The following is a 12,066-nucleotide window of genomic DNA, read 5'->3' as shown; positions in this document are numbered from 1 at the left end:
TCCCCGTCCAGCACGAGGGGCAGACCTGGAAGATCTCGAAGCCCGCGATGTCCAGGATGCCCAGGAAGGAGGCGCCCTGCCGGGGGCTGCGGTCCAAAGCACGGTTGAGACGCAGGACCAGCCAGCGGAAGAGGCGCTCATAGGTGGCTTTGGCCAGGGCCTCCAGCGCGAAGTCAGCCTGCCGGGCAGGGCGCACAGTGAGGGCGCAGCCGCGTATCAGCCACCCAGGAGACACGGGGCGTGGATAGGGCAGGGGAGGGGCCTCTGTGCATGGCGCTCTCGGAGTTCACCTCCCAGCCTCTTGATCGTGAATGCCACCAAGAATGAGGACACAAACAGCAGTCGAACGTTCCTGAAGTCCTACTGTGTGAGGTGCTCAGGGCACGTTAGCTCATGAAATGAGTCCTCCTCTCACCCCTCAAACTAATTTCTATAGCACAGAGTTTAGGAGCGTGGTCTTAGGAGCCAAAGAACCTGAGTTCAAATCCCAGCTCTACCACTTACGAGGCTGTGTGACCTCAGGCACATGAATAAGCCTCTCTGTGCCTCAGTGTCTTCATATGTAAAATGGGGACTGACATAGCTCCCCAGCAGAGAACTCCTCTTCTCCCCGACTGTCTACTTCATCCTTGTCCTTCAGTGCCCAGCTGAGGCCTCTGCCCGAAAGCTGGATTCTGAAAACCTCCCTGGCCTGTGTTCACTTCTCTCCACCCTCACGGCCACCACCCTGGTTCAGCCACCGTCATTGCTTGTCTGGCCTATGGCCTTCTCATGTCTCCCTGCCTCTACCTGTGCCCCTGGGCCCAATTCTCTGTGGAGAAGCCAGGGAATCTTTCTATAAAAGATAAACAGAATCAAGTCACTCCCTGGCTTAAAGCCTTACTGGCCTCCTGTGTACTCTGGATAAAACTCACCTCCTTACTGTGGCCCCTGAGACCTTGTGTGATCTGTCCCCTGCTGACATCTCTGATCACAGCCTCAACCACCCTGTCGCTTGCTCTCTAGCCTCTCTGACTTCCTTCATGTTTCCAACTCGCCAAGCTTGTTCTGGCCCCAGGGCCTTTGTATTCACCATCTCCTCTGCCTTGAGTCACCTCAAATGTCACCTCCCTAGAGAAGACTTTCCCGACCACTCAAACCTCCCTCTTTATATAAGGTGTCACTGTCTAAAAGCATCCGGTTCCTCTGTCTTCTTTAATATCTGTGTCCCTACTACAACTTGAGCTCCACGAGAGGCTGTCTTTGCTTTGATTACTGCTTTTATTTTCAGCACTTAGACCAGAGCCCATAACTGAGTGGGTATTTGGCAAAAGTCTGTTGAATGAGAAAAATGGCATAAACAGTTTAAAGATCCCCAACCAGGGTACCTGCCCGCCACCTGCCCCGCCTACCTGTTCCTTGGTCTGGGCTTTCTGCACGTAGTCTCGGCCAACTTTGATGCGAGGGGTGAGCAGGGCTCGAGAGAAATCTGTCACCCCCAGTCCCAGGAGGCGGCAGAGCTTCTGTGCAGCTAAGGGCGAGAGGCAGCAAGATCTGATCAGCAACGGGAAGGGGCACTGGCTGAGGAGTGGGGGAGAGGGCGCCACCCCCCACTGCTGGGGGCACAGGGATGTCCCTAGCCTTTCCCACAAGATGCATCACAAGTCCTGAGAGCGTGTATATGCTCTGGCCCAGCAACTCCCTCTCTGGGAAGCAGGGATGTCCAAAATAACCGTGGAGGGCCGGGCGCGGTGGCTCACGCCTGTAATCCTAGCACTCTGGGAGGCCGAGGTGGGCGGATCGTTTGAGCTCAGGAGTTCGAGACCAGCCTGAGCAAGAGCGAGACCCCATCTCTACTAAAAATAGAAAGAAATTATATGGACAGCTAAAAATATATATACAGAAAAAATTAGCCGGGCATGGTGGTGCATGCCTGTAGTCCCAGCTACTCGGGAGGCTGAGACAGGAGGATCGCTTGAGCCCAGGAGTCTGAGGTTGCTGTGAGCTAGGCTGACGCCATGGCACTCACTCTAGCCTGGGCAACAGAGTGAGACTCTGTCTCAAAAAAAAAAAAAAAAAAAATAACCGTGGAGATGAGCAAAGACCACACTACGAGGATGTTCCTAACAGTGTTGTTTCTAGTGGAGAAAACCAGGAAATAACCTGAATGCCCAGCAAGAGGGATTGGTTATTCAACTGAATGAACGTCCTGCAGTCACTAAAAATTACACCGGGAGCTCACTACACAGTACACGTAAGAGGTGTGCATTTTCCAATATGTACGTTTCACTTCAAATAAAAAAAGGCACTCCAAATATTGGATGCCAGTTAATGATATGCAGGCTGAAGTGTGTAGGTGTGAACTATACTGGTGTTTGCAACTTAGAAATACACCAAAAAATACAATGGGAGAAAAGATATGCAATAAAGCAAGTGTAGTAAAATATTAACAATAGCATTCGTAATAAAATGTTGGGGAGAAAAGCTATTGGAATAAACATTCATGGAGATGGCCAGACACAAAGTAAATATTTAAAAATTAATTCTTCCTCTACATTGTGGAAAAGAGGAAAAAAACTTAAGATACAAAGAAATAACAAGACACCATTTATAGTAGCAACAAGAGTAAAGGGTCTAGGGTGAAATCCTTTGGTAGATACAGAAAGATAGCAAGTTTCTAAATAAAACCTTTTGGCTTTTCTATACGTTTGAAAATTTTTACAAGAAAATATTGAGAAAAAGGTTCTGCTAGAAAATGCTAGATGAAATAGAACAAAGTATGTAATGCATTAAAAGGAAAACACTCAGGTTACAGAACGTTATGCAATATTGTCTCATTTCTGCAGGGAAAAAAATGCACAGAAAAATGCCTGGACGCCAGAGAGTTAAATAGCTGTTTTTGCAGAAGATGAGGGTGAGGCTGGGTAAAAGCAGGGGTGTTTCTTCTTTCCACTCTGAATTCAAACAATAATAAATAAACGTTTTCCAGCATCTATCACACCCATAACGAGAAAACAGTTACTACAAATACTCAGCTCCAACGGAAAAGAAAAAGGAAAAGAGAAACTCCAAGAAGGAAATGCACTAAAATGTCAACAGCGATTCCTTCTGAGAGGTGAGGTTATGAGGATTTAAACCTCTCCTTTTGTGTGAGTGTGCAACTGCAGTTTCTAATTCTTCACTTTGCATTATATGGGAAGCATTGAAGAACTAAAAAAAAAAAAAAAAAAAGACCTCAAAAAACATCATGGAATATGCCCTGGAGTACTACGCAGGCCTTAACAGGACATTGTCCCTTGGGTTCTGAGCCTTTGGTGTGCCCTTGGCCAGCTGGTGAGGCCCATGGACCGCTTCTCGGATTAATGTTTGCAAATGCAGGACAGAAAACACACAGGTGTTCAAAGGAGACCAATTCTACTGACTACAGCACTCCCTACAGACCCCAGATTAAGAAATCCCAGTAGAGTTCTAGTTACTAACCCAGAAAGTCACCCCCAGTGCATCAGGGAAAAAAGCAGCTTTCAAATGTTTGTAAGGGCTCACCCCAATTTTGTAAAACCAATGAATGAACGCGTGCACACAGCACACCTGCTGGGCACGTGATCAGAGCCCCAAATGCCACAGGTGATGTTGCTAATCAACATCATCGTGGGTGATGCCTCCTGTCCTCATATTTTCTGTGCTGTGCAGCTTTTAAAAATGAGCCCTTTTCTTCCATCTTACTTGTTCAGGGAAAAAAAAAAAAGCCCATAGGATTTTATAATCAGGACAGCGAGCTCTTGCTATCTCCAGGGGAAGGGGGTGTGAAGCATGATTCCATTTCTGTGACGATCTATATCCGCAGTGATATGGATGTAGAACAAAGCCCGGAGAGAAATCCTCCGAAATGTGAGTATTAATTATCTCTTGCGAGTATGATTATGGGTAATTTTCTCCCTTCCTTTGGACTTCTCTGTCTTCCCAGATATTTTCCCTTGCAGCCTGTATTACTTTATAATAATAGAGAAGCCTAGCCACTTCCATTTTGGTTTTTAAAAAAGTAAATTTGACTATAATTCTGTTTTTTAAAGGCAAAAAAAAAAAATGTCTATCTGTGCAGCGGCCAGAGGCCAGGAAGAGACGCCCCACCCTGCTGCTCTCCTTTGTCGCGGAGGCTGGTGGCGTTCAGACTTCCCGCAGCGCTCACGCTTATTATTAGAATATCATTATTATGATAGAATGAGCAGAAGAGCGGGAGATGTCATTTCAGCAAAGACGCAGCAAAGGGCAGGACATCGGAGCGGCCCGGGCTGCAGGCAGGGCGGGGGCTGCGGGGCGGTACCTGTGTTGTCCGGCATGGTGGCCTGATCCGTGTTCCGTTCGCTCTTCAGGACGATGTTGCCGAACTGGAGAACCGCCGAGACCATGCGCAGCATGGCTGGGGGACAAGGAGAGAGGTCACGCCAGGCTCCGGACCCGAGCTGGCCCCCGAAAAACTTAACTCGAAAACCTTGAGGCAAATGACACCACCGCCCCTCAGCTTAAAATCCATCTGTGATACCGGGCAGGCCCTGAACAGGGGGCCGGATCGGAGAAGTCTGGTTTATTTTACGTCTGAGGTTGGCCTCGTCATTCCGCAGTGCCTGCTCATGTCATCTGTTTTATAAAGCGATGTCCTAGTATTAAAAAGGACTTAGGGAAATGAACAAGGAAGGTCTATAGTGATATGGAAAGATTTCTAAGATACTGAGTGAAAAGTGCCAGGCAGAATGCTGTGTCTACACACACACGTGCTCTGTCTACACAGAAACGGAGAGGATATTCATACAGCACAGCCGACGCCCATGACCTGCACTAGAACATTCTATGGAGTCACTCTGAACACCGAGCTAGGGAACATGAACCGTTGCTCCTGGGGGGAAATACAAGGTCAGGGTCCCCTGAGCCTCTGGTCACAGCATTTTCATCAACCAATCAATACATCCCTTGGTTTTGCGTGTGTTTCTGCTTGGAGATACTTTGTTTAATACACATGTTGCAGATTCGTTGCCGTGGAACTCACGCCCAGCAGCGCTACGACTCCGCCTCCACGGAGCGCCTCTAACATGTCCTTCCTCCACACGGCGTGTGACGCCTTCTTGCTCTTAGGAGCACTAGACAGCACTGCAGCACTACGCTTGGGGGACATTTTAGACAGTGAAATCACCAACAAAAAAAGCATAAAAATGTGGAAAACGTGGCACTAAATATACTATGAAAAGGACACAGTGTACAGTATGGGAGCTGAGACCGGAAGGCAGAGCGTCACTTTGCTCGACCTCAGTTAAGTGCTCTGGGTGCGGGGTACACAGGGCGCTCCCTTGCGAGGGTCCCCAGAGCTGGATGCTCTTGTGTGCGTGTGTGCGTGTGTGTGTGTGTGTGTGTGTCTGTGCGCATGCGCTACACCTCAACATAAAGTTGACTTAGAAAAAGGTGTGTCGGGCTGGGCGGGGCGGCATCCTTTCTGGGACACTCCTGCCAACAATGCATAACTAGAATCTTAGCGTGAGGAAACACACCCAAAGTGAGACACAACAACCGGTCTGTGATCTTCAAAAGCGTCAAGGTCACGCATGATAAAGAAAGACTCGGGAACATTTTCAGACTAAAGGAAAATAAAGAGATAGGATGACTGGAGAGGGAGAGAGAGAAAATAACTTTAAAAATTTTCTTTTTGGGGCCGGGCGCGGTGGCTCACGCCTGTAATCCTAGCACTCTGGGAGGCCGAGGTGGGCGGATCGTTTGAGCTCAGGAGTTCGAGACCAGCCTGAGCAAGAGCGAGACCCCATCTCTACTAAAAATAGAAAGAAATTATATGGACAGCTAAAAATATATATAGAAAAAATTAGCCGGGCATGGTGGCGCATGCCTGTAGTCCCAGCTACTCGGGAGGCTGAGACAGGAGGATCGCTTGAGTTCAGGAGTTTGAGGTTGCTGTGAGCTAGGCTGACGCCACGGCACTCACTCTAGCCTGGGCAACAGAGTGAGATTCTGTCTCAAAAAAAAAAAAAAAAAATTTCTTTTTGGGGCCGGGTGCAGTGGCTCACGCCTGTAATCCTAGCACTCTGGGAGGCCAAGGCGAGAGGACTGCTTGAGCTCAGGAGTTCGAGACCAGCCTGAGCAAGAGTAAGACCCCGTCTCTACTAAACATAGAATAATGAGCTGGGCGTGGTGGCACATGCCTGTAGTCCCAGCTACCTGGGAGGCTGAGGCAGGAGGATTGCCTGAGCCCAGGAGTTTGAGGTTGCTGTGAGCTAGGCTGACGCCACGGCACTCTAGCCCGGGCAACAGAGTGAGACTCTGTCTCAAAAAAAAAAAATAAATTTCTTTTTGCCATAAAGGACATTTTTGGGACAGCTGGCATAAGGCCTGTGGATTAGATGACAGTGCTGTGCCGATGTCAATTTCCTGCTGATGCTACCGTGCTGTGGTTGTGTTCTGGGGAATGTTCTTAGGAAATACACGCTGACGTTGGCCGGGGGGCGGGGGGGGGGATAGTGGCAGGATGAATGGCAGCCCCCAAAGGTAAAGATGTCCACAGGATAAAGATGTCCCTGAGACCTGTGATATGACCTGTGATGGCAAAAGGGACCGTGCAGATGTGATTACATTAAGGACCCTGATGTGGGAGCCGGTCCTGGATTACCGCTGTGCCCTACCAACGTCATCACAGCGTCTTTCTAAGACAGGGGCGGAGGGAGACTTTACACAGCACAGAAGGCCGCGCGAGCAGAGGTCAGAGCCACGTGCTTTGCAGACGGAGGGAGGCGCCACGAGCCAGGGAATGCGGGCGGCCTCTGGAAGCCAGAAAAGGCCAGGACGTGGATTCTGTCCTCGAGCTTCCAGAAGGAGCCAGCCCTGCCCACACCTTGATGTGGGCCCAGTGAAATAGGGAGCTGCTGAACCCAGCATTTCCTGAAATTTGTGTGAGCAGGAAAACATGTTTATGCCCCCAGAATAGCCTACAAATGTCCCCAGGGACTGACTTTGGACTGATTTGGGGTCACTGTAACCTTTACCACAGCATCCCCCAAAACGTAGGCCAATGCCAGTCACCTGGAACAAGATTCACAGAGTCACACCCCATTAGTCACACCCTGTGGCCCCAGCGCCTACACTGTGTGTGTGACTAATGTTTACCTTCCTTTCACGAGAACCACCAATGAAGAGAGCTTGGCAACCCCCGGGCACTCAAATCCTGGGTTTCACACCTTTTGCTACACTTGCTCTTCCATCTCCCTTTTCTTACTTTTTATTATTATTATTTTGCTGGGTTATGTTAAAGCAAATCCCAGAAACGGCATCATTTCACCCCCACTAATGACTTCATTCGGCATGTATTTCGAAAGACAGATAAGGACATGTCCTTCTAGACCCGTGACGCTGCCATCTAACATCTGGCCCAACAAACAGTGATCATTCCTAACATCAGCCCAGACCCGGTCCCTCAGTGGTCTTTAAAATGGCCTTTCACAGTTGGCTTTGGAACCTGTGTTTGTGTCAAGTGCCCGGGCAAATCCGACACCTGGGGACTTGGCAGTAGCTCTCCTGCTGACTTCAGCCCAGCCGGTCGCAAGCAAGCCCCGGCCTGCAGACGGCTCACCTGAGAGGCTGGCGACACCTCCCTGCGTCTGGGGCTACCTGCTCAGCCTCTCAGCGTGGCATTCATGGCGCCGAGGGCTGGCGGGTGGAGACAAGAAGTGGAGAAGGAGGGGGATGGATAGAGGCCCTGCCTTGATTGGCCCCAAATGCCTTCTGTCTTGGGCTCCCCTGTGTGTGAGTGACACTGAGGTGTCCACCTGTTTCTCTGGGAATGGATTATGCGTAGCTTTGGGTCAGGCCTGGATCCCACCATGGCTCTGCCTCCTCTCCTTGAATTGGCATGAGTTCTAAGGTAGGAAACCCCACCTCCCTGACCCTCTGTCTCTTCTTTTGTCAAATGGTGAGTCTATGAAAAGGTGACTGTCTCCACGCCTTGTAAGTGAAACACAAAATAAAACTGTGATGAGATCGCATCCATCTTCCACATCAGCAAAAGCGAAAAAGCTTACAACCATGGTGGCTGGCATGGATGTGGGGACACAGGCACTCCAGGTATATGGTTGGCAGAACTGGAAACTAGCGCCACCCTATGGATGGTGACAAGGTCAATTCTGTACCATTTATTTTTATTTTTTTATTAAAAAAATTTCTTTTTTGAGACAGGGTGCCATTCTGTCACCCAGGCTGGAGTGCGGTGTTGTGATCATAGCTCACAGCAACCTCGGACTACTGGGTTCAAGCAATTCCCCTGCCTCAGCCTCCCAAGTAGCTGGGACTACAGAAGTGTGCCACCACACCTGGCTAATTTTTTAAATTTTTGTAGAGACAGAGTCTCACGATGTTGCCCAGGCTGGTCTCAAGCTCCTGGCCCAAGCGATCCTCCCACCTTAGCCTCCCAAAGCTCTGGGATTACAGGTGTGAGCCACCATGCCTGGCCTTCTCTACAATTTAAATACTGCTCACTCCTGAGTTGGGGAGGGGCCAGAGGTGGGGACAGAAGTGAAACACAAGAGGCCACAAAGTCATAATTGTTGGAGCTGCTGACAGGTGCCTGGGGGTTCGTTACGCCCTGCTCTCTGTTTGCATACATGTCTGCAATTTTCCATAAGAAAAAGATAAAAATCAAAATTATTCAACAACAAAAATGAAGCACTGATACATGCTTACAATCAAAACATCATTCAGAGTGAAAACAGCCCGTCACAAGGGACCACATATTGCATGATTTCATTTACATGAAATGTCCAGAGTAGGCAGCCCACAGAGGCAGAAAGCACATCTGTGGCTGCCAGGGGCCAGGGGCAGGGACTGGGGGCAATGATGGACTCTTGGGCTACGGAAAATGTCCTAAAATTGACTGTAATGGCCAATGCACAACTCTGTGAATATGCTAAAAGTTACTGAATTGTGGCCGGGCGCGGTGGCTCACGCCTGTAATCCTAGCACTCTGGGAGGCCGAGGTGGGCGGATCGTTTGAGCTCAGGAGTTCGAGACCAGCCTGAGCAAGAGCGAGACCCCATCTCTACTAAAAATAGAAAGAAATTATATGGACAGCTAAAAATATATATAGAAAAAATTAGCCGGGCATGGTGACGCATGCCTGTAGTCCCAGCTACTCGGGAGGCTGAGACAGGAGGATCGCTTGAGCTCAGGAGTTTGAGGCTGCTGTGAGCTAGGCTGACGCCATGGCACTCACTCTAGCCTGGGCAACAGAGTGAGACTCTGTCTCAAAAAAAAAAAAAAAAAAAAGTTACTGAATTGTACACTTTAAATAGGTGAATGGTATGATATGTGAATCATATCTCAAATAAAGCTGCTAAACTTTTTTAAGCTTGATAAAACCAAAAATTGCACATCTCCTTGGACCCGGCATTTTATTTCTAAGCATTAATCCTACAGACCTGTTCACACATGAGGATGGGGACCTACCTACAAGGATATTCAACAGCTTTTTTTTTTTTTAATCATCTAAGAGCAATGGAACAGAAACAACCTAAGGGTCTGTCTGCAAGGAATTGGTTGAAAGAATCGTAGTTTATCTAAACAATGAAACATTGCACAGCTGCAGAAAGGACTGAGTCCACCTATACGCACTGAAGCAGAGCTGTGGCCAAAATATACGGTCTGGTGGGACAGTGGTGGGGACAGAGCATCCTATCGTGAGAGTGATGAGCTGAATGTTTAACAACAGCACTGCCCAGCCCAGACCAACCTCGGCCAGAGTCCAGGGGTCCCGGTGGCAGGTCAGGGAGCCGAGGGGTCCGCCTGGAGTGACCAACATCTAGGAACTTTTAAACCGGTAGAGAAATCACTTCTCATTTTTATTACTAAGGTGATGTTCATGGCTGAACATTAGCCCTGGAGCTAGAGGATGCCTCCTTTTATAGAAAAATAATATGTATCTTTTCTTAAGACACCTGTTCTTTGTAAAATATTTCTGGAAGGAGACACAGGAAACAGCGGGAAAGAAACCAGGGCCCTGGAAGTGGAGGGAGATGTGGTTTTCTCAGTGTGACCTTCGGCCACGTTCAAGTTGTCATTAGATGCATCAACTGCGTTTTTAGTTCTGAATTGCAAAAACCAGAGCTGCATGTCTGGCCACTGCAAGGCAGGACAGCCACCGGGAGGGCCATGTGAGCTAACCCTGTCGAGAGGCCAGCCTAAGGGGACAGGCTGGGAGGCCAGGCCCCCACTGTGGCCGCGATCTGAATTTGTTTGCCAGCTGCCCGGCTGCAGAGGAGTCAGGCAGGCTGGGGGATTACGAAACCCTGGTTGGGAAATCCGGCAGGGTGGGGGCGGGGAGGCCTGAGACCCTGTGTCGCAGAGGCCGGGCTGTTTGCAGCCTTGGTAGAAAGCCAAGCCACGCTCCATTCGCGGCCCTGGTGCCAACAATAGCTCCCGGGGCCTCCCACAGCGCCAGAGACCAGAGGAGACTCAGACCCAGCTCAGCCCCGGAAGCACCTAAGGGTCTTGCTTTTGAGGGCACAGAGAGAAGAATCATAGTTCATCCAAACAACAGAACATTACGCAGCCTTGAAAACGACCGAGGTCCATCTGTGTGTATTCGTTATAGGCTGAATCATGTCCATACTGGCCCCTCCCAAAGAGATACGTTGAAGCCCTAACCCCCAGGACCTCAGAATGTGACCTTATTGGAAATAGTGCCATTGCACACGTAAAAGTTAAGGTGAAGTCATACGGAGAACGGTGAGCCCTTTTCCACCGTGGCTGGCGTCCCGATGAGAAGGGGGTGCCAGACATGGACGCACACGGGGTGACGCCACGTGAAGGTGAAGACAGAGACGGGTGAGGCGTCTACAAGCCAAAGAACGCCAAAGATTGCCAGGAAACTGCCAGGAGCCGGGGGAGAGGCATGGAACAGATCCTCCCAGGTGAACCGACCCTGCCAACACCTTGATCCCAGACTTCTGGCCCCAGAGCCAAGAGACGATCTGTTTCCCCTGTTTCAGGATCTCAGTTTGTGGTGTTTCGTTACAGCAGCCCGAGCAAACTAACACAGTACTGAAACAGAGCTACCGTCACACCTACTGTTTGGCGAAGGTGGGAGGAGCTCCCCCAGGGCGGGGGTGCTGAGCTGAGCATTTACCACCAATGCCCTGCACCTTCCCTAGACCCTCAGCAGCCCCTCCGGCCTCAGCCTCTCCCACTCCAGTATGTCCCTCCCACGGCCCTCCCACAGCCGCCAGCACCCCCAGGACAAAGTCCCAGCCCCTCGGGCTGACGTTTGAGACCCCACCTGCCTGTGCAGCTCTCCAGAAGTTTCAACTCCTCAACATGCCACAGCTTTCCTGCCCCAGGGCCTTTGCATAGGCTGTTCCCTTGGCCTGGCACGTTCTTCCCTGATATCCCCAGTCCACGGCCTCACCTCCTCCAGGCCTTTGCTCAAATATCCCCATCTCAGGACACCCTTCCCTGACCCCCTGCTTAAAGCTGTGCCCCTCCCTCCCCGCCCCTGCTTTATTGTTCTCCATGGCACTCGTCTCCTCCTCATCGGCTGTGTAAGTCCTTAGTGATTTGGTTGCGGTTTCCCTTTCATCGGTGAGTCTCATTCCCCGCTCAATCCTTCCCTCGCTGAAACTGCAGAAACCCCACTGAAACCCCAGTGTCTGCACACAGCAGGTGCTCAATAAACACCCCAGCAAACAAACGGATGCGCGCATGGCCACGTCCCCGAGCAGTGCCCCAGCCCGGCCTCCCCGGGCTCACTCACAGATGATCTCCTCGTGGGTGAATCCCAGGACCCGCAGGGACTCCAGCGTCTCCTGGAAGAGCTCCCGCTCCTGGCTGGGGGAGGGCGGCGGCCCGTTGGTCAGGAAGCGGTAGTGGGAGCTGGGCTCGAGGAGGAGGTCGGCTGCAGGGGCAATGGGGGGTCAAGGTCGAGGGTGAGCCGTGGAGTTAGGCTCACATCCTGGATTCATTGATGGTGACCCCGGGACAAGCCAAGTCCCTATCACTGGGTGGGTGGGGGGGGGTCCTCTCCTCTCAGTATGGTGGGAAGGGCCGGGC

At 50.5% G+C, this 12,066-nt stretch overlaps 1 protein-coding gene across 3 annotated transcripts in view; it reads right to left on the bottom strand.

The window, feature by feature from the left end:
- The window catches only part of MYH14 (myosin heavy chain 14), a 77,516-nt gene that overhangs the window by 47,591 nt on the left and 17,859 nt on the right, over positions 1-12,066 (bottom strand). For all 3 annotated transcript variants that reach the window (XM_069457978.1, XM_069457979.1, XM_069457980.1), the window contains 4 exons: positions 11,771-11,911; positions 4,301-4,396; positions 1,392-1,510; positions 26-178 (listed from right to left, as the gene is read on the bottom strand). In XM_069457978.1, the coding sequence (XP_069314079.1) occupies positions 26-178; positions 1,392-1,510; positions 4,301-4,396; positions 11,771-11,911 (509 nt within the window). The remainder of the gene's footprint in view (positions 1-25; positions 179-1,391; positions 1,511-4,300; positions 4,397-11,770; positions 11,912-12,066) is intronic.

Source organism: Eulemur rufifrons, chromosome 24 (assembly GCF_041146395.1).
Source record: "Eulemur rufifrons isolate Redbay chromosome 24, OSU_ERuf_1, whole genome shotgun sequence".
NCBI lineage: Eukaryota > Metazoa > Chordata > Mammalia > Primates > Lemuridae > Eulemur > Eulemur rufifrons.
This window is presented reverse-complemented; position numbering and strand designations above follow the sequence as displayed.